At 44.1% G+C, this 27,021-nt stretch overlaps 1 protein-coding gene across 1 annotated transcript in view; it reads right to left on the bottom strand.

The window, feature by feature from the left end:
- The window catches only part of LOC106545173 (alpha-2-macroglobulin-like), a 69,510-nt gene that overhangs the window by 4,697 nt on the left and 37,792 nt on the right, over positions 1 to 27,021 (bottom strand). Inside the window, exons 20-33 of the mRNA XM_087711342.1 lie at positions 24,779 to 25,070; positions 22,145 to 22,271; positions 20,339 to 20,460; positions 19,544 to 19,595; positions 17,631 to 17,714; positions 15,014 to 15,190; positions 13,616 to 13,700; positions 9,754 to 9,910; positions 8,212 to 8,286; positions 5,840 to 6,005; positions 3,757 to 3,983; positions 3,274 to 3,486; positions 842 to 969; positions 465 to 555 (exon numbers count right to left, since the gene is read on the bottom strand). Of these exons, the coding sequence (XP_087567468.1) occupies positions 465 to 555; positions 842 to 969; positions 3,274 to 3,486; positions 3,757 to 3,983; positions 5,840 to 6,005; positions 8,212 to 8,286; positions 9,754 to 9,910; positions 13,616 to 13,700; positions 15,014 to 15,190; positions 17,631 to 17,714; positions 19,544 to 19,595; positions 20,339 to 20,460; positions 22,145 to 22,271; positions 24,779 to 25,070 (1,996 nt within the window). The remainder of the gene's footprint in view (positions 1 to 464; positions 556 to 841; positions 970 to 3,273; positions 3,487 to 3,756; positions 3,984 to 5,839; positions 6,006 to 8,211; positions 8,287 to 9,753; positions 9,911 to 13,615; positions 13,701 to 15,013; positions 15,191 to 17,630; positions 17,715 to 19,543; positions 19,596 to 20,338; positions 20,461 to 22,144; positions 22,272 to 24,778; positions 25,071 to 27,021) is intronic.

Below are 27,021 nucleotides of genomic sequence, written 5' to 3'. Positions count from 1 at the left end.
GATAAATAAATAAAGGGAGACTAGTATAGATCTATTTCAAGCTATTTAGCTCTCATCAGCTAGCCACACCCTTATTGGGATGAGCTGATGAGAGCTAAATAGCTTGAAATAGATCTATACTAGTCTCCCTTTATTTATTTATCAGAATAAATATAACAGATGTAACAAAAAGGCAACAGTAAAAAATATTGGGTTTCTGTCTGGATGGTCTCTTGTGACGAGCCGAAGACAGAGAGTGGAAGTGTGACCTTCCTCCCATATTTGGCCATACCAGGGGTTGTGACTTTAAATATATATATATATGTTGTAAGATTAGGTGCAGTCAAATGTTGGTCCATTTAGTGAACACCACAACTTGCGACCACAAATTCCAAAGTTGATCGTAGTCGTAGGTCAAGAATTACCTGCATCGAGAAATACAGTACTGAAAGTTTAGCAGAAAAGGGAATCTGGGGAAAAAATACCTTTTTTACACTGGATTTCACCGGGATGTATCCGGACAGCATCTTAATCTGGACAATTGCCATGTTGGAAACCGGACGTTGACCAGTGTAACTGAGAAACCAATAAAGGAGAGAAGACGTGTGACTCATTTTAAAGCAAGGAATAGACAGGCTGAGGCAAAATGCTGCATGTGGGTTCATAAAAGCTTGGCCGTGCCCTCAGGGCCTCCATCCAATGTTGCCATTAAATGGAACTTCTGGAATGTGGAACTCTGGCCTTTCAGAAAGCAGGGGAGGTGAGTAGCAGCCTTTGGACCCTCAGACATGGTCCATCCCCGGAGGAGAAGAGCCTGTATCTGTTCACAGAAGGAAGGCTCAGCACCGATCCAAGAAATTACCTGACATTTATGGCAATGTCAAAAGTGACGTGAGCTTTGACTCCTGTGCAAGTCTCAGGAATGGTGTGCACCTCCAGCCTAAATGGTGCCTCTTCTTGCTTCAAAGGGACATTGTATTTCAAGGGAATCTGGAAGAGAAAGACCATCATTTGAGAACGTTCAACACTCCCGTGACAGCAGAATGTGGAGGTTTAAAACAAGTGGCATTTGTAAAAGCGAGAAAAATCTGGATTCAAATAGACACACTGATCAAGAGGATTTAAAGATTAATATACAATTGAGACCAGAGGCTTTTCTTTGGACCAACAATCGGAGGAAAAACCATGGAACTTTATTGTTGTACATAGTAACTGCAGGGAAAGATGGAAAGATTCAGCACTCCCCACATAATAGAGGAATGGTTGGTGAAGAGGATGGAATTTACAAGATGGCCAAATTGACTTATCTGGTCAGAGAAAAGACAAATATCTATGTTTATTGCTGACTGGAAACCCATGATGAACTTTTCATTTATTTTATTAGGTATTTGTAAAGGTAAAGATAAAGGTTTCCCCTTTCTCTTCCCCTATAACAGTGCCAGACCAACCATGGTTCATCCAGTCATTCCGGCTAAAAACCTGGCTGCCCCAATGGTTACTAGGAGCCAGGAGCCAGTGGACTTAGATGTGACCACAGACTTAATGGACAAACTTAAGAAAGGCCTCAAGACTGATTCACAAAACATTCTGATGAACGCACCATGAAAGATGGACTGGCTTGGGTGGGAGCTAAGCTGTATGTTCCTGCCAGCCTAAAAACTGTTGTCCTTCAACGGGCCCATGACTCGAGAGTGGTGGGTCATTTTGGATTTGTAAAAGCTTTGCATTTGATTAAGAGGCAATTTTGGTGGCCTTCCCTGAAAAAAGACATTGAGTCCTACATAGCCAGTTGTCCTGTCTGTGCCACCACAAAAAGACCACAAGAGAAGCCCCAAGGTCTCCTTCAAAGTGTTGCCCGTCCTGGGACCCCATGGAAGGAGATATCGATGGATTTTATTGTCGAGTTGCTGGAAAGCCTTGGAAATACCGTCATTTGGGTAATCACCTATTTGTTCTCCAAACAGATCCATTTTGTGCCTTGCTCTAAGATCCCATCAGCGAAGTCATTGGCTAAATTGTTTATTTTACACATATATAGACTACATGGAGTCCCTGAATGCATTATTTCAAACGGGATGACAATTCACCTCCCACTTTTGAAAAGAGTTCCTGAAATTGATTGGCTCCACCCAGGGAGTAAACTCCACCCACCATCCACAGATTAATGAGGCTTGTGAACGGGCTAACTCGGTTCTGGAGCAGTACCTTCGATGTTTTATCAATTATCAACAGGATAACTGGGCTGAACCTTTGCCACATGCAGAGGTGGCGTACAATAATTCAGTACATAGCAGTACCAGCATGACCCCTTTTAAAGTTGTGTTTAGCTAGGATTTGGTACCGATTCCTGAATTGTCTCAAGAGAAGCCTCAAATTTTGTCCAAGTGGAATAATCAGCTTCAACAGTTTTGGCCGATGACTCGCAAAGCCTTAGACGCAGCTCACGATGCTCACAAAATCAGGCAGATAAAAAAAGGGCTACATACCAATGTAATGATGCTGTCTGGAGATGCAACCCACATGACACCTTAGAGAGTTGCAGATTGGACACTGGGGTGGGGGTCATTGGGGGGAGGGGGTTGGGAAATTGTTTGATATATATATTTGTGCCTTTCTGGCTCAGATCTTACTTTACCTTTGCTGCCATCTTTTCATAACCAGCAAAAGTATTTTAATTCCACGAACAATGGATTTAGAAGTTTTCTTTCTTGGTTATTGAGAGAGGCACGCCTGACAGGTACTTTGTAAGCTGCTTTTCAAAGAGAAGAAAGTGGGGGGGGGGTGTATGCACAGGTGGATTTAAAAATCTTCAGTGAATCCAGGAAGAGGGGAGAGAAAGTGGGGGAGAGACGCTGAAGATGTGTGTAGGCACAGCGAGAGGATTTTAAAAACTTTGGAGTGAATCCAGGAAGAGGGAGGGAGGGAGGGAGGGAGGGAGGGAGGGAGCGAGGGAGGGAGGGAGAGAGAGAGAGAGAGAGAGAGAGAGAGAGAGAGAGAGAGAGAGAGAGAGAGAGAGAGAGAGAGAGAGAGAGAGAGAGAGAGAGAGAGAGAGAGAGAGAGAGAGAGAGAGAGAGAGAGAGAGAGAGAGAGAGAGAGAGAGAGAGCTGGTCTTAAGTGGCCTAATCTGACCTGGCTGCTCTTATGTTCTCAAAGATGTTCTCCCTCCCTTACTTAATTTGCTCACTTTCTTCATGTCTTTTCTTCTCAACTTGCATTCCCAAAAGGCCATTGAGAACCCAAAACAGATCATCGCTAGGCAGCGGCAGTGGTCTCTTCTCTCACCAGGGCACTCACCTTCATAAAGATGCAACCGGTCACCTCAGCCTTGTAGTTCCCTGGCACTTGGGGCAGATCTTGGCACTGGAGCAGCAGAGAATTGTGCCTGTCTACATGGAATTCTCTCAGGACAGCATCTCCTGTACTCAAGGTCGCTCTCGCATCGATGCCATCCTTGGAATAAGTAAGTGTCTTGTATTGGGACAGAGCCTGGAGAGCCACCACTGTATCCTGCAAGAGAAAGCAAAGGAATGGAATGGAACAGAACAGAATGCTGGAAAACCTCCAGTGCTGGAGCGCCCACAATTTCTGAAGTCCAGCTGTAATTGTCCTCACTGTTAGGCAGTTATCTCTCTTGAATGATACACCTCGGCTGGTCACCCTGGGAGCTGAGACTCTGACACATCTGGAGGCCATACCAAGTCATAACATATCACATCAGGTTTGTTTCCAATTGCTCCTTCCTGCATCCTCTTGAAAATTTGTGAGGAACAAACATACCTGTGAAGAGGCAAATCCTCCACGGGAATTCTGTTGTTTGGTCAACCATTTGACAATGGCAGCTGATGACGTTAATTCTTCCTCGGAGGGGTACGGTTCTTTTTTCAGTAAAGCAAGGAGCACATAGGAGGTCATCTCTACTTCAAAGGATGGAGCACGTGTTGAGTGTGGAAAATCAGATCTCTGCCTTGGCTTCCAGGTCCTCTCCCAGTGGATAGAGCCATCCTCTTCAAAGAGAGAAGTTAACTTTGAGTTACACACACAGTCCATGCACCAAGATATACCAAGTTTCAAGTGGTATCTGTACAAAAACGTTTGGCCTCCCTGTTATCAAGCCCTATGCAATTGGACAACAGGAGAAGCACATTCCAGGTGACCTCAATGTACAACCGGTTACTTAACAGGAGCCAAGGTGGCGCAGTGGTTAAATGCAGCACTGCAGGCTACTGCTAGATCAGCAGGTCAGCGGTTCAAATCTCACCGGCTCAGGGTTGACTCAGCCTTCCATCCTTCCGAGGTGGGTAAAATGAGGACCCAGATTGTTGGGGGCAATATGCTGACTCTCTGTAAACCGCTTAGAGAGGCCTGTAAGGCCTATGAAGCGGTATATAAGTCTACTGCTATTGCTATTGCTATTGCTATTAACAATTGTCCAAAGTTATGACGGGTCTCCCCACAGCTACCTATAACCAGTTTTGGAATTACAAAAGTAAACCTACCACCACAATTAAGCCCAAAACTGATGTCGCTAAGTGAGAAAATTGTTAAGTCAGTTTTGCCCCATTTTACGACTTTCCTTGCCACAGTTGTTAAGTGAATCACTGTAGCTGTTACATTAGTAAACCGGTTGTTAATTGAATCTGGTTTCCCCATTGACTCTGCTGGTCAGAAGGTCGCAAAAGGGGATCCCATGACCCTGGGACACTGCATCCATCATAAATGTGAGTCAGCTGACAAACATCCCAATGTAAATCACATGCCCATGGGGATGGTACAATGGTAGTGGCAGCATAATGGCCGTAAGTCACTCTTTCCAGGGCTCTTGTAACCTCCAATGGTCATTGGAAGCAAACAGTCGCTGGAATTGGGTATGTCCAATTTAATGAAAAAAAGGACTAGGGGAGACATGATAGCAGTATTCCAATATCTCAGGGGCTGCCACAAAGAAGAGGGAGTCAAGCTATTCTCCAAAGAAGGCCGGACAAAAAGCAATGGGTGGAAACTAATCAAGGAGAGAAGCACCCTAGAACTAAGGAGAAATCGTCCGGATCCAGCCGCGTGTCACCTCCCTGCTGGTCGAGACCAGCCAGGAGGGGCACGGGTCCAGTATACAAGTGGAGGCACTTGGTCCACTTCCTCAGGAGAGACAAGTTGAAACTCAATCCATGAAATACGCTCAAGACCTTCCCCCGGTACCTCGGCTGGTACCGTGCAATTGGAGTCCAGCTCTGTCCGAATCCGAGCGACTTTATCCGTTAGATACTGAACAAATTCCTCAGCTCTACTAGCATTTTTACTTCCCGTTGCTAGCAAAAAACTAGACAACCACCATGTTTACTTAATGACTGTCATAACAAAATGATCATAACTTTGAATCCGGTCACCTGACGCCTCAACGCATGACTGCAATGACTTTTAATCATGACTCTGGGTTCAATTACCTTGAGGACTACAATTAAACAGATTTCACTGACCCTCAAGCCAAATAAGCCACCCCATTACCACCCCATTATAAGGTGCTGAGTGTTAATACGTTCCTAATGTGAGAGACAGATTCATTCCATGATGGCCAGAAGGCATATCTTCTCCAGCTCATCTGCCCACTTATTTCCTTCCAGTTGTCATTAGGAAATTATTCATGGAATCGGTGTTTGTTTCCATCCTCATATAGTGAGATGGGCAGCAAATACATTTAATTAATAAAGTATAATTCTGTATGAAAAAAAACTTGGGGTTATAGGCTTGATTGGGGGAGGAGGAGGGTCCAATGAACATTATTCTTTGCACGCCAATAAAGTTTGCTGCACATTTCCAATTTCTTTGGAGGGTACCTAATTTTCATAACAAAGAACTCATTTCTCACCATCCTTCACAGCTACTTTTAGAAGGGAGTCCAACATTTCTTGCCTCTTCTCCTCTTTCCCCGCCAAAGCAAAAGCGTACGCCAACAGAGCCCGGAGATAAACGTGCATCTCTTTTGCTTCAGTCGCATTCTCCAGGCAAACTAAAGCATTTTGCACCACGGAATGCTGCAGAGGAGAAGACGGGTAATGGAAGTCAATATAGCAGTATACAAAGCATATTCATCTCCCTCTTATATTCCTAGTGTTGTGGTCATTTGTAGTAAAACATAAGCGAAAGTTAATCATCATGGAAATGAGATGTTTGAGGAAAGCTACTGGAGTGATCAGAAGGGATAAAATTTTAAAAAAACGAGATCGTAAGAGAGAGAAATGGAATAGATCCAATGTTAAACTATATGCAAAAATGGCAAATTAAGTGGTCATTTAGAGAGAATGTCTTGAGATTTTGTCTATACCATTGAAGCATATAGAAAAAGAGAAGGCCAAAGAATACGATGCAGATCCAGAAGAAGATGGAGACAACAAGGGGTGGGATTCAGCCAGTTCAAACCAGTTCGGGATGCTAATTTTACATCTGGTTTGTCAAACTGGTAGTTGGGAGGACTACTTGGCTCCACCAACCCCACCCCACCACTCCCAGGAGTCTCGCCACAGCAAGTTCATCATGCCAAGTAAATGCAGGGCCCACATAGAGGCTCTGGGAGAAATGGGCCTCCCAGAAGTCCAGAAATGAGCCTGTTTCCGGCTTCCGGAGGGCTGAGGGACGCCATTTTCACTCTCCCAGAGGCTCAAGGAAAGCAGAAAAACAGGCCCCACGGAAGTCCAGAAATGGTCCTGTTTTCGACCTCCCTGATACTTGAGGAATGCCTCCACAGCCTGGGGAGGGCAAACCCACACACCCTGTCATGGCGCCGGAGGTGAAGTAGACCACACCCCATGGCCACGCCCACCCAGCAACCAGGCAGAGAACCAGTTGCTAATTTTTTCACCCCTGGAGACAATATCAAAACCACACAACAACAGCCTAAAATAACAGGGATTGAGCCAACCAAAAATGCAAGAACCAGAACTGTGTATCTCCTTCAACACTTGAAATGGAGGAGGGGGAGGAGGAAGGTTCCCGAAAGGAGATTGTGGAGAAACTCAGGATCTCAGCAAAGCCCTGTGATGAAATTGGCTTTATTATTCATTTAAGTTGTTAACTTAAACAGTCTTCACAACAATACACCAACAGCAAGTTGATGGTCTAATTGATGCAAGCCACTTGTTATTTTCTTCCTCCAAGGAAAAGAAAGAACCCAGAAGCTCAGGATGAATGAAGAGCAACTGTCAATCCTTGCGCTGCTCATCGTGGCATTTCTGCTGCCTGAGCCCCTACCAGCTACTTGCTCTTCCTACCTGCTCCTGTGTTTTGGGAACGAGTCTTAGCAATTCCAAGTCCAAGATGAGAATGCTGGTGGGTCAAGCATGAGATGAGCAGGAGCAGGCAAATCAAGATTGCCTCTGTTATTTGCTAAAAGAAGCCCCTTCTTTCCAGTTCACACAAAAGCCCTTAGACAGAAAGTCAAAAAGGCTTCACCCTAATGTGTTGAAAGGCAACATGGTCCTAATGTGAAAGCTGCTGATGTTGTCAAACACCCTTTCCTGCTCCTTTCAACAAATCTTGCTAAAGAAGACTGTGAATATCTTCCTTGGAATAAGAATGCCCTGTTATAGTACACACTTGTCAAGGTACCAGCCCTGTTATAGGACACACTTGCACGCTTCCCAATGTGCGCCACAGGAGGGTGAGCTGGCTTTACACCAAAGAGAAAGTCGAGCGGTTCTTTCTGCCGCATCACCCAGGGCCCCCTCCCTTCCCGGAGTGCCTCGCAAATAGGCACCACAACCGAAAAGTTTCAAAGGCGTCAGGAATCTGATTGCCTGCACAGAGCAACAGGTTGTCTCCTCACCAAAGTAGTGCCTTTCTATTTAGTTGTATAAAACGTACTTTTGAATTGTTAGGAGGACAGAAGCTAAGGCAAGTGACAGGAGCTCATCCTGCCACAGAGGGCTTCAGCTCAAACCACCAGCATTGAGACCATCTCTGAGATTAAGCCACTGAGCCACCGTGCCTCTTAATTGAGTGGAGGGAGAAAAGGACAGAATTGATTGGAGAAGAGGAGGGATAAGGAAGATGTCCTTATGGGCTTATTCAGCTTATACAGCTACATTTTGGCTTCATCAGACTATGACATGGCTTTGCATGTGCCATGAAGCTAGTCAGATACGATCTATTTCAGTAGCCTAAATGATTGTGAAATCCATGACCAAGTGGGAACTTGAACATGTTTTTCCTCACTGCTATCATGGTTGCACTTTGCACACTTACAGTGGGAGGTAGCGGCACTTCCAGCAACGCAATGGTGATGTAAGTTGAAAGAGTAGTCAGGTCATCAACTCCCCCCTGCAGGAGAGAGAGAGAGAGAGAGATCAGCTGCACCTATTATACAAAGAACTTCCACCACCTTCTATCATCCCAATAGCAATAGCAATAGCAGTAGACTTATATACCGCTTCATAGGCCTTTCAGGCCTCTCTAAGCGGTTTACAGAGAGTCAGCATATTGCCCCCAACAATCTGGGTCCTCATTTTACCCACCTCGGAAGGATGGAAGGCTGAGTCAACCCTGAGCCGGTGAGATTTGAACCGCTGAACTGCTGATCTAGCAGTAGCCTGCAGTGCTGCATTTAACCACTGCGCCACCTTGGCTCTTGGCTCATCCCTCCAATTTTCCATATCTATATGATATCTCCCTCACAAGAAATCATAGAGTCTTGGGAACTGAGCAATAGAGAAATCCCAGTGGTGCTTTTTCAGGAGGCAACTGGACTTTCTTGTCTTTTCTTTTGAAGACGTTTCACTTCTCAACCAAGAAGCTTCTTCGGCTCTGACTGGATGGTGGAGAATGGAAGGATTTACATTCCTTGCAGACAGCTGGTCATTTGAATTCTTTTAGTGGGTCATTGAGGCCACTGGGGGGTTTATCTGTGTTCTCAGGGTCACCTGAGTAGTGCAAATGAGTGTGGAGTTTTCTTGGCTGCAGGAAGTTTTCTGCCCTGTGTCCCTTCCCTGTTGAAGGCAGGGCACAGGCTGTCTTCGAAGGTTGAGTCTGTCCTGTCTGAATCTCAAACTGAAGCGCAAATGGTTCCTCTGTCTCCAAAGAAACTTGCCCCCTGAAAAAGCATCCTTGGGCTGAAGATACTCTTGTCAGTTTTTCATGTAAAATGTTAAATCCTGACTGCTGAATATTCACGAGTCTTTTTGTTTTGTCAATGCTGTCCTTGTTCATAAGCAGAAAGACGGCACATATTTTCTTCCAGACTAGAAATCCAAAGTAATTCCTGATCATTCCCAAACCAACTCAATCTGCCTGTATCTTCAATTCATTCAATTCAATTAATTCAAAAAAATACGTTCTTTCTTGAGCTCGTTCATTTAACGACGGTCCAATGTTCCAACAGCCTTGGAGAATCCAGCTTTCTATGCATCCTCAAAATGATGACTCATAACACCCACCCCATCGCCCCACCCCACAATCCCATGAACAGAATTTGTGCCCTTGGCAACTGGCTTTCATTTACGACAGTTGCAAAGTCTTGTGAGATCACAATATGCAACATTCCTGGCCAGTTTTGGACAAAAAATAAGTGAATTGGGGAAACCAGATTCATTTAAAAACCATGGTGATTTATTTAACAAGTGCCGTAAAAGTGGTCATAAAATCAGGTTGGCCACGTGATGACTTGCTTAGTGACTATATCAAATTCTGGTCCGAATTGTGGTCGTAAATCGAGGAGTACCGGTAATCCCAATATACCCTATTCTCATTTCCAAAGATATGTCTCCATTTTCTCCCGTCCGCCTCTTGTACCTGGAGTTCCTTGTGAAAAAGATACCCAGTGCTCCGAAAGCATCCATTATCCTCCTGCTGCTGGGTCAGGAATTTCTGAGCGTCGTTGATGTACTTGTCATCCACAAAGATTATGGATCTCGCCTGAGCAAAAGATTTCAGCACGAAAGCCGTCAACCTGAAAGACAGTCCAGAGCACAGGAGAACCTCATTTTTCTTTTTCTAGTTCCCAAGATCCTACAATCTTCGGCCATCTTGGGATTGAAGAACCCATTGAAAGAAGGTATCAAGAAAGTTAGAAAGGCAGCTATAACGGGACAATCAAAGCCCCCTTTTTCACCAGTAATCTGATGGTTGCACAGTTATAGGCAATTATCTTCACCTTTTTTAAACCATTCCTGAATATGGACGCTTGTACGCTTACCCTGTTTCTCTTCAATCCTGCACCCTTGGTAGGGAGGAATGGACCATTTCCCTGCTGTATGAATTGCATCCTCCCCTTTTTAAAAACACCCCTCTAGAAATTGGGGGAGTGTCTCTTGGGGACCACATAAATATGTCTGTGTGATGTTCTTGGCAGCAACAGGGCACTCTCTTCCCATTGCTTTCTTCTGGGATGCTGTCTCAACTTCCAGGTTTAGCCTAAAGCTGTGATGGCGAACCTATGGCACAGGTGCCAGAGGTGGCATGCAGAGCCCTCTCTGTGGGCACTCATACTGTCGCTAGCTGTTGAAGCGGCGGAAAATGGCATGAAAACAGCCAAAAATGCCCCCAAACAATCTATTTTTGGGCCATTTCTGGGCCATTTTCAGGCCGCTTTTGGCCATTTTAGTTTTGGGTGCTCCAGCAGGAAAACAAAAATGGCCTGAAAATGCCTCCCAAATGGCCCAAAAATGGCCTGAAAACAGCCTGAAAAATGGCCCCCAAACTGGCCAAAACACAGGCATGTGCACGCTGGCCAGCTGGTCTTCAGGTTTCAAGTTTCAACATACCCGTTTGGGCACTTGGTGTTGAAAAGGTTCGCCATCACTGGCCTAAAGCCATGGGATTTCCTAATACTAAAGGGAACCAACCTTACTTAGATTTTGGGGACAGGTGTATAGCCAAGGCCAGCTAGGTGGTGGCCCCTGCTGCCTTTCTCTCTAATACAATGTTTCTCAACCTTTAGACTAGGTGGACTTCAATTTCCACAATTCCCTAGCCAACATGTTTCCAATGGAATTCTGGAAGTTGAGGTCCACCTATCTTAATGTTGCCAAGATTGAGAAACGCTGCTTTAAAAGGTGAGCCACAGTCTGTTCATCGTCATTCAGTTGCTGAGACTCCATTGCTGCCTCTGGCCTTCTTTCACCATTGATGAGTTGGTTCCGGAAAGTGGAGCAATGGCTGGAAACTCCTTCCTTGAAGTTGCCAAGCAATAATACAAGGATTAGCATTCGGAGAACTGACAACAGTAAACAGGGCATGTCTGAATTGTAACTCTGTATGTGTTTTGCTAGGAGGAACTGTAATTTTACACCAGAAATCCAAATCACAAAAGCATAAAGTGGAAATACAATGATGAATATCTAAAAAATTAGACTGGGGATACTCCTGCTCTTAGCCCTTTGGTTATGTCCTTCCAGGTCCTTTCTGGTCCTTCTAGGTAGACCAGACTTGGAAAGCCAAATTATGAATATTAAAATCACTTTGAGTATTCATAATTTTAGTGTTTTTGTGTTACAGTAACAGAATCTTGCAAGTCTGAATGTTTCTGTCCCTTCCCTGCCGTAATCTACAAGAGAAGTAAGGAAGGGCCAGTCTGAGACATTTCCTAAAATTACACTTCTGCTTTGGACTCAGATTTCCTTATCTGACTGTTGTCTTGATTGCAACTTTTCCTCCTGTCCCTCAAGGTTGTTCTCATAGCCCATTATGGATAGTCCTTAATTTACAACCATTCGATTAGTGAGCATTCCAAATTACAACAGCACTGAAAACAGTGACTTTGGACCATTGCAGCAACTGCTCATATCTATGATGGTTGCGGTGTCCCAGGAGTCATGTGATCACCTTTTGCGACCTTCTGACAAGCAAAGTCACTGGGGAAGCCAGATTCACTGAACAACTATGTTCCTAATTGAACAACTGTGGCAAGAAAGGTTGTAAATGGGGGCAAAACTCACTTAACAACTGGAACAGAAGTTTTAGGCTCAATTGTAATTGTAACTCGAGGACTACCTGTGGAAATATCTACTGTATAACATTCTTCACCAGGAAAGGTAAAGGTTCCCCTCACACATATGTGCTGGTCCTTCATGACTCTAGAGGGCGGTGCTCATCTCCGTTTCAAAGCCAAAGAGCCAGCGCTGTCTGAAAACCTCTCTGTGGTCATGTGGCCGGCATGACTAAATGTCGAAGGTACACAGAACGCTGTGGTTCCTATTTTTCCACTTGCATTTTTACATGCTTTCGAACTGCTCAGTTGGCAGAAGCTGGGACAAGTAATGGGAGCTCACTCTGTTACAGAGCACTAGGGATTCAAACCACTGAACTGCCAACCTTTCTGATCGACAAGCTCAGCGTCTTAAAGCTATTGTCATGATATGATCCATGGTACAGAAACTAATGTCTAATTTTTGATTAAAATTACAAAACTGAGAATGATAAGATCATAACTCATATTTTATGGAATCACAGAATCATGGAATTATAGAATTAGATTTGGAGGCCTTCATTTAATTTGGAAAGGACTTTTAATTATTTCCCATTTGATGGAAAATGTAAAGTTACAATGTGAGAAGCTGGTAGTGTGGAAGTGATATTTTGCACTTGAATGAGGGGTCCTTGGTGCTCTCTGAGGTGGCTTGTTTCCTTGCAGATGTTTCATTGCCCAACTAGATAACATCATCAGTACTGGTAAGGAGTGAGATTTGCTCTCAGTTTATATCAGGGGTCGGCAACCTTAAACACTCAAAGAGCCATTTGGACCAGTTTCCCACAGAAAAGAAAACACCGGGAGCCACAAAATCCTTCCTGTGCCTGACTATTTCCTGAGCGGCCACAAAACTATCATATGTAGTTGAATTAAACATTCTGTTTTCTTCTGAAACTTTTCTTTTCTTGGATTTATCCATGGTTGGCCTACCGGGGGTTGAAAAGTTCAATAAATTGTGTGCCGGTGGGTGTCGCACATTGCTGGTTGTGACACATATTTTGAGCAACAGGGAGCCACAGCAGAGGGATGAAAGAGCCACATGCGGCTCCAGAGTCGCAGGATGCTGATCCCTAGTTTATATTCTGATGTCTTGTGGGTGGGGGTGGTCTTAAGAGATTCTTTGGTTGGGCTGTTTACTGAAGGCACTTTGATAGTTTCTTAATTGGGGTGTTGTTTACTTGATTGCTGGTCTGAGGTTGACTTTGGAGATAATCTATGCTGATCTGAGTGCTGATTACTGGTGGAGAGGTGCCACCAGGCTTTTGGGCTGGTCGTTTGTCTCTTTGGCACAATCTATAGATGTTGTTAATGTCTATGTGTCTATTGATGGGTCATTTGTCAGAGTTCCAGGCATCTAGAAATTCCCTGGCAATTTTGGACTTGGCCAAGTAAACATCCCCAACCAAAGAATCTCTAAGACCGCCACACACACACACAGAGAGAGACAGGCAAGACACAGAATATAAACGGAGACCCTCCTACTAGCACTGATGATGTTACCTAGTTAGAGTAATGAAACGTCTGCAAGAAAACAACCAAGCTCAGAGAGCACCAAGGACTCCTCATTTCATCCCTGAGGTACAAATGTTCTCCTTTATGGTTCCTGAATTGTTTGAATGTTGATTTGGTTAGTCCATCATTGTCGAACGTTTGAGAACCGTGACCTTAAAAACAAAGAAATCTTACCAAGTGTTCCCTGCCTCTACGATATTTTTTGCAAAAGCGCTGTAAGAACCATCGCGATGCTTGAAGTTCGTTTGCCTTTGATAGCCTGAAGCGGAGGAGAAAATTTAGAGGTGAGCTGAGCAGCCTGTGCATTTCCAAACCCAACTGAAATACTTCCTTCAAATTTGTGATTCAAGATACAGAAGGGTTGTGACAGATTTGAACATTGGACGCTATCTAACAAAATGAAATTCAATGGTGATAAAAGTAAGGTTCTACGTTTAGGCAAGAAAAACAAATTACACAATTGTAATAACTGTGAAAGGGATCTCGGAGCTCTAGTGGACAATCATTTAAATAGGAGCCAGCAGTGTGCAAGAGCTGCCAAAAAAGCGAACACAGTTCTAGGCTGCATAAACAGGGGTAGAATCAAGATCACGTGAAGTGTTAATACCACTTTATAATGCCTTGGTAAGGCCACACTGGCAATACTGCATCCATTTTTGTTTACCAAGATGTAAAAAAGATGTGGAGACTCTAAAAAGAGTGCAGAGAAGAGCAACAAAGATGATTAGGGGACTGGAGGCTAAAACATATAAAGAACGATTGCTGAAAGTGGGTATGTCTAGTTTAATGAGAAAAAGGAGTGGGGTGACATGATAGCAGTATTTTGATATCTCAGGGGTTGCCACAAAGAAGAGGGAGTCATGCTATTCTCCAAAGCACCTGAGGGTAGGACAAGAAGCAATGGGTGGAAACTAAACAAGGAGAGAAGCAACTTAGAACTAAGGAGAAATTTCCGAACACTTAGAACATTTAATCAGTGGAATAACTTGCCTCCAGAAGTTGTGAATTATCCAACACTGGAAGTTTTTAAAAAGAGATTGGATAACCATTTGTCTGAAATGGTGTAGGGTTTCCTGCCTAAGCAGGAGGTTGGACTAGAAGACCTCCAAGGTCCCTTCCAACTCTGTTATTCTATTCTAGTCTCTGCTATTGCAGGATAACTGGATTGTCCAGAACAGCAAGCCATTGAGCAATATTTTATTTATTTATTAGATTGTAATCCCTCATCTACTACTTTTTATAAGAAATTCAAAAGGGAGAATATGCATGATATTCCTTCCTTGTTTTATCTTCCCCACAACCCTTTTGTATTTTACCCAACCAACCTTTTGAGGTGAGTTGAACCAAGAGAGAGCAACTAACCCAAAATCACTCAGTCATTTTTTTGTGCTCAGGAAGTACTAGAACTCACAATCTCCTGGTTTCCAGGTCAGCGTACACCAAACTGGTTCTCTATATTACTAATGATTGAGACTGTCAATATCAGTGACTGATCTATCAATTGAGCCTTTGAAAGTTCCCAACTGCAGTAGGGAAAGAATGAGAGGAGAATTCCCGTGGGATGCTTCTCACCAGTCTGTATATATCCGATGGCCTTGGCTTTGATCTCCTCCGTCAGTTGTCCAGTGTTATTGAGATATTTCAGGATGTAGATATTGGGGACAAAGAGGGCCATGTTCTGCTCCCCACACCCGTGGGGCATCTTGAGAAGCTGATTGAGATTCTTTATCGCTCCTCCTAAAATGTCTCCTGAGAAAGGGAAAGAAGGGGACATATGATAGAAAAGATCTTGCCAACTTTGATTCCCCCCTCAAAACATGTCACTGTTTGAATATCAAGAGAAATCTCCCCAACTTTCTTGCAACCTTAGTATCAGGTCCCTGCCAGAAAGCTGCCCTTCCAAGGTGGAGGGGGTTGCCATCTGAGGCAAGATACTTTACATGCTTTCACTTTTGCTGTAACCATGTGGGATTTAGGGAGGGGGACCAAGTCAACATGATGGACTCCTCCTAGCCAGTTCTAGTCTGTTACCAAGGTTCTGGCGTCCTGAGCAGTGGTGGGTTGTAGGCGGTACGCCCCAGTACAGGCATACTGGTGCCTGCCTGGAGCACCGCGTACCATTCCAGTACGATGCTCCGGAGGGCCCATCTGCCGCTCGAGCTCCTTATCTGTATTTGAGCTCTTTGGAGCTTCCGCGCACGGAGTGCACAGCACCTGCACAGCGCTCCGCCAAGCAGCTGGAGCGTTGCAGAGGCTTGCAGAGGCATCACAAGAAGTAAGTACGAATATGTCAGCTTCAGGATCGGCGCACATTCATGTGGTGCACGCTGGGCCCCATTGCAACTGTAGCAGTTGCAATGGGATCCGGAACCCACCACTGGTCCTGAGGATGAATCATTATCAACCTAATGCCTTGGAGTTCTCAAAACATCTTTGCGGTACTGTATTAGCTATTTTGGAACGCGGGCCATTGGGGTAAAACTTGAATGGGAAAAATAGCTTAACGCCTTGTGTGGGAACTTCAGATTCCGCCTGACCTCTCTACAATCACTTTCTCTCCGTAAAAGTTCCTTTTGAAATGCCAATTGTTTCAAAAGTCATGTTTTCCCTAAGAGGTAACGGAGGCAGGTCCTTACATTTATCCCAATGCCCTAAATCTTTCAACCACAGTGATTATCCAACAGTGATTATCCAACATGCTGGAATACAAGCAGTCCTCATCTTACGACCATAGTTGAGCCCAAGATTTCTGTTGCTGATAAGTGAATTTCCCCCCATTTTATTACCTTTCTTGCCACCATTGTTAAGTGAATCAGAGCCAGGGGTTGGCTTAGAAATCACCCAGCTCAGGCTTAATGGAAAACCGTCAACCATGAACCATACGGGTAATCCTCAGCTTATGACCACAATCGACCCCAGAATTTCCATTGCTAAATGAGATAGTTTATAGTTTATTTGTCTTGTATGCCGCCCACTCCCAAAGGACTCTGGGCGGCTCACAATAGACAAGGAAGGGGGATAAATAGACAAAGACAACACTTTAAAAACGCAACATTCACAATTTCCGTGGGGCTGGATGTTTCACAAGCCCCCCAGCCTGCTGGAGCAGCCAGGACTTGGTGGCTTTGCGGAAGACCGGGAGAATAGTAAGGGTCCGGATCTCCACGGGGAGGTCATTCCAGAGGGCTGGAGCTGCAACAGAGAAGGCTCTCCCCCGGGGGGGTCGCCAGCCGACATTGGCTGGCAGATGGAATCCAGAGGAGACCTAACCTGTGAGATCTGATCGGTCTGAGGGAGGTAATCGGCAGGAGGCGGTCTCTCAGGTACCCAGGTCCGATGCCATGTAGGGCTTTATAGGTAACGACCAGCACCTTGAAGCGGGTCCGGAGACTAATGGGTAGCCAGTGCAGCTCGCAGAGGATAGGTGTGACGTGGGTGTACCTGGGTGCACCCACAATCGCTCGCGCGGCTGCATTCTGGACTAACTGAAGTCTTCGAACACTCTTTAAGGGCAGCCCCATGTAGAGCGTGTTACAGTAATCCAGTCTTGAGGTCACAAGGGCGTGAGTGACTGTCTGAAGGGCCTCCCAATTCAGGTAGGGTCGCAATTGGTGCACCAGGCGAACCTGGGCAAAGGTCCCCCTGGTCACAGCCGACAAATGGTGTTCTAAAGTCAGCTGAGGATCCAGGAGGACTCCCAAATTGCGGACCCTCTCTGAAGGGCGTATAATTTCACCCCCCAGCCTGAGAGATGGAATAGTTGGCCAATCTTTGGGAGGGAAGATAGTTTCTTGCCACAGTTGTTAAGTGAATCACTGAAGTTGTTAAGTTAGTAACCGAGTTGTTAAGTGAATCTGGCTTCCCCATTGACTTTGCTTGTCAGAAGGTCGGAAAAGGTGACCACATGACCCCGGGACACTGCAACCGTCATAAATATGAGTCAGTTACCAAGCATTTGAAATTTGATCATGTGACTTCAGGGATGCCATAACGGTAATACACTAGGTGTGAAAAGGGATCATCCCTCACTTTTTCAATGCCATTGTAACTTCGAACGTCACTAAACAAACTGTAGTAAGTTAAGGACTATTTGTCTATGGAATTGGAGCAGCTTCCAGACTGACCCAGGGACCTTATGTGGTAAGGACAGAAATAGTTTCCAAAATGTGTAGCACGGAATCTCACTTACCCAGCACACAAAAGGAGGCCTTGGCTGAGCCTTCTACAACATTCTCCGGTAACGTCAGAGGAAAAGATTTGGACTCGGGTTCTCCTATAAAAGAGAAGCGGAAGTTAGATCATGGTGTCCCTGGCAATGCTATTCTAATTGGACTCTTGGTATACATTCTGTTTAGAAAGTTAAGCTGCAATAGGGATTTTGGCAGGAATCAAATTGTTCAAGAGACCACTTCCAATATTTATATCCTTCCTCCACTCCTTCCTAAGGAAGATCTTAGAATGCACAAATTGAATGGGTTGATAGGGTTAGGGACAAATTGACGAAGGAAATACAAGGAAAGGAGGAATCAGAATACTATTTAGTTTGGGGAAAATGGTACAAATGGTTAGATGATAGAAACAAGAAATAGGGAAATGCAAAACTAAGACATAGTAGAAGAATTAGGATATAGCGATAAGAAATGAGATAGGAAAAATAAAATATATTAACAAAATAAGTATATATAAAATATATATAATATAGGCAAAATGATAGACCGATATAAACGGCTAAGTATAAATAACCAAGGAATAGTACTTGAAAAGGAGTAAGAAAGAAGGGGACCATGAACATACAATTGGAATGTATAGGAGGGGAAATATTAACTGTAAAGATACACCGATATGGAACTGTTGTACAATGGAACCTTTATATCCTGTGTTGTTTTAAGTGAAGGAGGTTCTTTTAAAAAGAGCATTTACAGTAAGTTAAAATCTGTGTCTACAGGGGCAACCTGTTGATCCTGAAGCTGACATGTGTGTAAGATAAAGGTAAAGTTTCTCCTCGCACTTATGTGCTAGTCGATTCCAACTCTAGGGGGCGGTGCTCATCTCCGTTTCAAAGCTGAAGAGCCAGTGCTGTCTGAAGATGTCTCTGTGGTCATGTGGCCGGCATGCCATTTCCTATACTTTTCTATAGATATTCTGCAAAGGGATTTAACAGTGCTTCAGGCTCACCACATTTCAGTAGTAGGAAGGGGGGGTTGTGGAGATAAGGATGGTTGTTACGGCTAGGTGACATTCTTTCCTGTGGGAACTAAGAATGTGCCTGCAGATGGCTGAAGGTAGAGTTTGGAATCACCGGACAGATAGACTGTGAGCAGATTGGAAGGATGTGACTATGGGGCGAAGTTTCAAACTTTTCCTTTCTGCTGGGTGTAATTCCGGGATTTGGTCAGAGCCGGAATTACAACAATCCAATTTAATAGGCTCCTAATAAAGAGACTAAGACACTCAGCTTGTCAATTACAAAGGTCGGCAGTTCGGCGGTTCGAATCCCTAGTGCTGTGTAACGGAGTGAGCTCCCATTACTTGTCCCAGCATCTGCTAACCTAGCAGTTCGAAAGCATGTAAAGATCCAAATAGAAAAAATAGGAACCACCTTTGGTGTGAAGGTAACAGTGTTCTGTGTTCCTTCGCCATTTAGTCATGCCAGCCACATGACCACAAAGACTTCTTTGGACAGCGCTGGCTCTTTGGCTTTGAAACGGAGATGAGCACCGCCCCCTAGTGTCAGGAACGACTAGCACATATGTGCAAGGGGAACCTTTACCTTAAAGAGACTTCTAAGAGAAAGATAGAGCCATAGTGGTTCCTACCGGTTTGCACCGGTTCAGCCGAACCGGTAGTGGTATGGCAGCCTGGGTCTCTGGAACTGCAGAGACCCAGGCCTGCTACACCCCCAAACATGTCCCCCATCGCCAGCATGTTTCTGCGCATGCGCAGAACAGTTTCCAGTCAACTTCGCATGTGCAGCAATGCGCAGTAGCGCAAAACGCCCTGTCAGCGAACCAGTAGTAAACTGGTTAGGAACCCGTCACTGAGATGGATGCCTTGTATTCTTTAGGTTGACAATATATTACTTGGAACCTTGACACAACCTACCTGGTGCACAGAGAAGAGAGTTGAACACCACTTCTTTCTCGATTCCCTCAGGCTTCACCGGAACAGGAAGGGAAGGAGAAAGGGAAAGGTGAACAGGAGTGTTAGAGTCATTTAGAAAAATCACTGTGGACATAACATCTGGGTTAAGTAGATGAGCACCAGAAACAATTAACGAGAGAGGTGAACCATCAAGGGGAGCATTTAGAATTCATATCACTGGAAGCTCAAACAGAATTGCTTTGTTTTGTTTCTGAACAAGGTGATTTCTGAGGGTGAAGGTTCGTTCTCCGAGCTTGTGGGTTGGTTTCCGAACTTTTCATTGCCAGGCTAGGTAACGTCTTCAGCAGATTCTCGGGGATGTCAGTGTCATAAAAACCCTTTTTATGTAAAGTCTTGACTCCTCCCTTTTTCTGTCGTTTGCTGGCTTTCTAAAAAGATCCCCTTTTTGTTGTAGTCATTTCTGCCGCTTTGGTTGCCTTTCTTATAGCAGCCATGTTTTCTATTGTAAAATTCGTAATCCAAAGGAGAAGAAAGCGAAAAAGAGTGGGGGGGAGATAAATAGACTAACAAAATCCCTTCAGATCTTCTCCCAAGGAGCAGCACTCCAGAGCTCAGAGAAGTGATCTCACAGCTTCTTTTCTTGGCCTGGGAACTTCTACTAACTGGGATAAATTGTTGACTGTTGATAGTTTCCTCAGAATCATCTCTGACATTTAGCACAGATATCCACCACCACTTTACCCAGACGTCTGTGTCCCCTCATTACCCAACCTGGGTTTAAAGCATCCCACATACCTCAACTAATAATGATTTGATCACGGTGTCTTTGGTTCCAACGTTGGGCACCTCCACTACTTCATTTCCACAGAGCTGATCTGAGGTCACGGCCTCTGCGCTTGCTTTGAGGTGTATCTCCCCTGGAACAGAAATGGTTCACCTCATTACAATATGCTACCTTTATGTAGTAATGGTATGTGAGTGGTGTGGTGGCCTAGAGGTTCAGCTCTCACCTCACAATCAGGAGGCTATGAGTTCGAGCCTAGGGAGAGGCAGATATTTCTCTCTCTGGGCATAATGAGAATATATCTGCTGAAAAGAACTCCGCATTGGTGACAGGAAGGGCATTCGTCCAGCAAATGCTCAGCTCCATTGAGTTGCCCAGACTCCACCCCACAAGGGATTATTGAAATCATTAAAAGATAAGGTCCATCCTTCTGAGGTGGGTAAAATGAGAACCTAAAATTGTTGGGGGCAATATGCTGACTCTGTAAACCGCTTAGAGAAGGCTGTAAAGCACTGGGAAGTGGTATATAAGTCTAAGTTCTATTGCTATGATGGCGATGATGTAATAAGAATATGTAGAAAGGGCCAAGAAAAAATTGGGCAAAGAGAACTTGCCAAACGGAAGTCAGATAAGGGACAATAGACCCTGCAGCTGGAGAGCAGGGAGATGCAAGACGATCAGGAGAGACTCTCTATACCATTGGTGGTTAACCTTTTTGGCATCAAATGATGAAACGGGAGTGTGTGCATGCCGAAAAGGCACCAAGTGTCAAAATACGCACATGCACATGTGCACGTGTGGGAAACTGGAAGCTCAGTTTTCCAGCGCATAGGTGCATGCCAGCCACCTGGACTTCCGGTTTCTCATGTGCATGTGCATACAAAGACCATTTGGCCACCACGTGCATGCATGCCAGGAAACTGCTCTTTCTCTCAGGGGACGAAGACCAGCTGCCTGGCGCATGCACCAGAACCCTAAAGACCAATGGGCAACAGTTGCATGCCAATTCCAGCATGCACATCATTGGCTCACTACAGTGGTGGATTCCAGATCCTGTTGCAACCAGTACTGTGGAACGGGGCTCGGCGACCACCACATGAAGGCGCTCAGCATGCACGCGTACACGCGCAACGTGCACCTGCATACTTACTGCCCGTGATTCTCCAGCTGCTCGACAGAGCATCGCACAGGTGCCGTATGCTCCGTGTGCGTGCTCGGAAGCCCTGAACAGCTCAAATACTAGTAAGGAGAGCAGGCGGGAGAGTGGGCTCTCCAGAGCACCGTACTGGACTGGTACCTGGTGCTCCCAGCAGGCACCGGTATGCCCGTACCGCCTGAACCGCCTGAACCCGCCACTGGTTCACTATCATGGCTCTATAGTTTCTCGGGCTCTAAAGGAGGCAGCAGGAGAATTGAACTTTCAGACTTGTAAGACTCATGTCAGCCTTACTAGGTAGATCAGGCAGGAAACACAACCTGATGCACTAATTCTATTTCACTGTAAATCTACATTAGTAGAATTTTGTACGTTTGAAAGTACAAATCTCCCACTGTCTCCTTTACAGCTCAAGAAACTAGAGAGGATCCCTTCTGAGCCTCTTGCCCTGCCTTCTGTACACCTGTGGGTGATGCAGTCTCCTAGCTGACCGTACCCTAGGCAGTGTCTCTTTGCCCCGTCTCCCAAGGTCTTTCTCACATGCATTACAATCCTTAGGAGGAAATGATATAATTAAAACTCTGCTCCTTGATTTACTTTACACATGGAGGGAAAAGATCATCTTCTAAGTAATGGCTCCACTGTTAGAGTTGCCGCTTACCTAGAATTTTAGGGGTCATCAACCATGACACCGTTTGTCTTCCGTTTGCACAGATACAATAGGAATCCTCCATCTTCTCTATAGGAAATGCCTCAAAGTCATCAGAAGGAGTCAGAGATATTTTGACCTGTCCATTTGGAAAGAAAAATAGTTCAATGGGAAATCTATACATCTCCCCCTGCAGGGCAGAGAAAAAGCTCATAATCATCATTTCCCATGAGGCCCCTGTGAGCCTTTCAAAAAGGCCCTGAAAACATGGTGTCTTCAACAACATTGGGGATCCCACAAAGAGCCTTCACAATAGTCATACTATCATTAGGTGAATGTTCCTCTCCCCCAATTTTGCTTTTATTTATTTGTTAAGTTTTTAACACCTGTGATAGTGTCTGAATATTTGTTTGCTTGTTGGACTTTTATGCCACCATCTTCTCTATACATATACACACGCATACACACACACATATACATATATGAATGAATGAATGAAAAGGATAATGTACAGCCTGTTCAAAACTCTTTTATTCTCCTAGAAACTAGGCAATATGCTTTGAAAGGTTCCATCTTTACATCTATCTTTGTCAGGCTAAGCTCAAGAACAATTCAGCCAGACTTCAAGTCTTTCTCTGCTTATACACTATAGACAGAATCTTGCCAGACTAAACCCTTACCATTCCCTGTCTAACTTGGATATAACCTGGGAGATTCTAAGGAGTGGCTATCCAAAATCTCTCTCTCCTATCCCACTCTAAGCTGTGGCACCCATTCCCCCCACCCTTTCTAGAATATGCCCCTCTTCCTGGGAAACTGCAACTTCATGATAACCCAACTCCCCAACTCTCCCTCCATGTGCATCATCATGTCTTATAGTCTTTTGGAATAAATTATCCCTTGGAACTGGTTGAATTAAAACTTCATCATACTTCCATATTGTAGGCATGAACGTATGAGGAAGGAAACAGCCAGGCTGGTCCAAGTATTTTGTTGCAAAAGATAAAGAATTATGCATTATATAGTATTATGTCCCGAGTCTTGACATCACAGTAAATACAGAGCACAGTTATTCTAGTGCTTGAAGTCAAAATCCAACCAACTTCTCTTTGCTATTCTTGGTAAAAATGAGCAATTAAATAACTCAAAAAGGGGGATCAATCCAGAGGTTGGTTGCTCCCGGTTCGGCCCGGATCGAATGAACCGGTAGTAGTAGCAACGGCAGGAAACTCCGGCCATCCGTCCAGACACATTGCGCAAGCGTGCGCACGAGCAAACCAGTAGTAAAAAATATGGTAACCCACCACTGGATCAACCCCATTCTGGCTAATGGTAAAGCCAACCACAATCTTCTGGATGCAACCTACACTGTAAGTTCTAGTTCATTTCCCCCTGTACACTCATTACTTTCATGGCTGTATTATTCAGTGGAGAAGCATCTGCTAGAGTAGTGTTTTCAAACTCAGCAACTTTAAATTGAGTGGACTTCAATTTGCTGGCTGGGGAATTCTGGAAGTTGAAGTCCAAACATCTTAAAATCACCAAGTATTGAAAGCCAGTTCTCTGGCAAAAATGGAAGCGAGAGAAATACACAGTGTCTCAAAGAAATATGAATGTTTGAAATTTATAGAATCCAGTGTGTAGTAGGGTTTTTTGGTTTGCAAATTGGGGCAGGAAAATTTCAGGTGATTTGGAGCCCTTGAATGCAAACAATGGACAGTTAAGAATTAAGCACCTGAAGGCAGAACAAAAAGCAATGGATGGAAACTAATCAAGGAGAGAAGCAATGCCTGAGAATGAGAGCAATCACACCCCAAAAAAGGGGTTTCAAACTTACAGGCAATGGGCTGGTTATGTCACATGCTGGCCCCACCCCCACCCGGTTTAGCGAAGAGGGAAAAAGTCCCGATATATCATGTAATGATGCCATGATGACACAAGCTTGACACCCCTGGTCCAGAATGATATAGATTCCTGCTAGAAGAGGGAGATGTCATGCCCCAGCATATAACTTTTATATACTGTTGTTGCTCTCTTGCCCCATCTAGTGGCCAGTGAGACAATTACCAATTATATTGTTTGAAGCTGATCCAATCTCTTTACCCATCAGCCTACACTCTCAAACAAGTGCACACTGGAAAGCCAGACTCTATTTCCTTTAGCATTTGGAGAAGGCAGAAGCACAAAGAAAAATCCATCTTAATCTGTGACACATACTCATCCAAGGACAAACTCACATCCCACACATAGAGCACTATTGGTGAGATTTAAATTACTTGTACTTATAGTTATGCAGTAACTCAATACTAGCAGTAACTCAATACTACCTAACTTGTACTTGGTTCTCATTGTATGTATTCCTATTTTCTCCATTTTCATCATATCCTGTTCTTTCAATAAAGCATTCAGATCTACGCACACAGTCTGTTTTATTGGAGGATAGGTTTAGCTGCATATCTAGCTGCACAAAGACTAATATGTAGTAAGGACAGAACAGGGGGGCTGGCTTAGAAAATCTCTGAGGTGTCTTTCAACTCAGTTATTCTGTTATTCTGAATTGAAGCAAATAGACTTGGACAGACAAAGAGGACCAAGCAATTTCAAGAGTACAAAAGGATCCCACAACAGTCATTAAACAGTCCTTACCCGGATGCAGTAAGTCAGGTAGGAGAAGACAGTGGCCTTGAGTGATAATGCTTCTCCTCGCACCATGGAGTACGGCAAGGTGAGTTCAATGAAGAACGGCTGGAAAGCCTGCAGAAATGTGGGCTGGGCCAGGCCAAAGCCTGTGTCTGCTGAAAGACAGAAAGCTCCAGCTTTCCAGTCGGTGATGGTGTCCGGGATGGTCACAGGAACAGCAATCTCTTCGGGTTCTTCAGATACATCACTCTTTTTACTAGAACTATGGACTTGAGAATGGCTATTTCCTTGAGAACCACTGAAGGACACAAGAGAGTAGAAAGTGAGGGAAGCAGTCCACTACAGGTAATCCTCGACTTACAACCATTTGTTTACTGACCATTCCATGTAACAACAGCATTGAAAAAAGTGGCTTATTACCTTTTTTGCACTTACGACTATTGCAACCTCCTCGTAGTCACGTGATCAAAATTTGGACACTTCTCACAGTGAAAAACAAATGGCATTGATATTTATTGATGTACAAAAAGCCTTTGACAATGTTAAATGGGATTTTATTTTGTTCCAGTTAAAGTAGATGGAATTTGGTGAAAACTTCATAAATATGTTTAAGGCCATTTATTGCCAGAGTGGTAATAAATGGGGATACAACACAAAGCTTAAAAATACTAAAAGGCACAAGGCAAGGATGCCCACTATCACCACTATTATTTGTATTAACGTTGGAGGTCTTGACTAGGATAACGCAGAAAGATGAGCAAATTAAGGGTCTAGAATGTAAAAAGGAAGTATTTAAGCTCCAAGCATTTGCAGACAACCTGTTGATATGGAAAAACCATTGCGGTCTAGTAGGAAGCTAATGGAAGTACTGGGAGAATATGGGGAAGCAGCCAATCTGAGAGTAAATAAAGAAAAAAACTAAGATGTTAGTGAAATATATGACTAATGGGCAGAAAAATGAATTGGTTGAGAGAATAAACATTCAAATAGGAAAGAAAGTGAGATATTTAGGAATACAATTAACGGCGAGATGTGTAACACTCAAAGCAGATAATTACAATAAACTATTTGACAAAATTAAGGCAGATTTAGAATGGTGGAAAAAGTTATAGCTCTTCTTCATGGGCAGAATAGCAACAGCCAAAATGAACATCTTACCCAAAATACTTTTTTTTATTTTAAAATGCACCAATAAGATTGGAGAAAGAATATTTCAGAACTGTAAACAAAATGGTGTCTAAATTTATTTCGCAAGGAAAGAGGCCCAGAATTAAATGGAAACTTTTACAGGATTCCAAGGAAAGAGGAATATTCAGATTGCCCAATTGGGAAAAATATCATCAAGCGGCAGCATTAACATGAGTAAAAGAATGAATAGGACTTAAAAATAGAAGACTATTAGCATTGGGAGGTCATGGTATGCATATGGGGTGGCACACCTTCCTATGGGATGGAAAGCATAAAGTTCACCAGTACTTCCAGAGGCAGCATATAAGATGAGCTCTACTTGATATGCGTGGCACGACAAAACTGCGCTTGACTAAAGCGCGCCCAATTAAACCGCGTTACTGACGTCATCAACAGGGCGACAACAGCGAGCGCAGAGAAAGAAGGGCGCTTTAAATAGCGCTTTGAAAGCAAGCCGATTCAAGTTAAGGTAAGGGTTAGGGTTGGGTTAGGTTAGGTTTAGGGTTAGGTTTGGGGTTAGGTTAAGGGTTAGGGTTAGGGTTAGGTTAAGGGTTAGGGTTAGGTTTAGGGTTAGGTTAAGGGTTAGGATTAGGTTTAGGGTTAGGTTAAGGGTTAGGATTAGGGTTAGGTTTAGGGTTAGGTTTAGGGTTAGGGTTAGGTTTAGGGTTAGGTTTAGGATTAGGTTTAGGGGGGTTAGGTTTAGGTTTAGGGGTTAATTTTAGGTTTAGCGTTTACAGCGTGCTTCTGTCTCCACGCTGTTGTCGCGCTGTGATGACGTCAGCTACGCGGTTTCGTCGAGCGCCCTTTAGTCGAACGCGGTTTTGTGGTGGAACCCTTGATATGTGATTAAGGATTAAACAACAAAACTACATGGAAACCCCAAACTGGTTATCGACGTTGGAGATGTTCATGTATCCAAATTTTATTAATTTAGGGAAAGTAATTACTTATAAGGAGATACTAAATGAAAGAGGTGAACTAAAATCTAGAAGAGAATTATATGAGGAATGAATAGAACTGGAATGGTGGGTTTGCTTACAAGTCCAATCTTGATATTGGTT

Source organism: Thamnophis sirtalis, unplaced genomic scaffold (genome assembly GCF_051295495.1).
Source record: "Thamnophis sirtalis isolate CommonGarterSnake01/CBP01778 unplaced genomic scaffold, rThaSir2_p1.2 scaffold_3, whole genome shotgun sequence".
NCBI lineage: Eukaryota > Metazoa > Chordata > Lepidosauria > Squamata > Natricidae > Thamnophis > Thamnophis sirtalis.
This window is presented reverse-complemented; position numbering and strand designations above follow the sequence as displayed.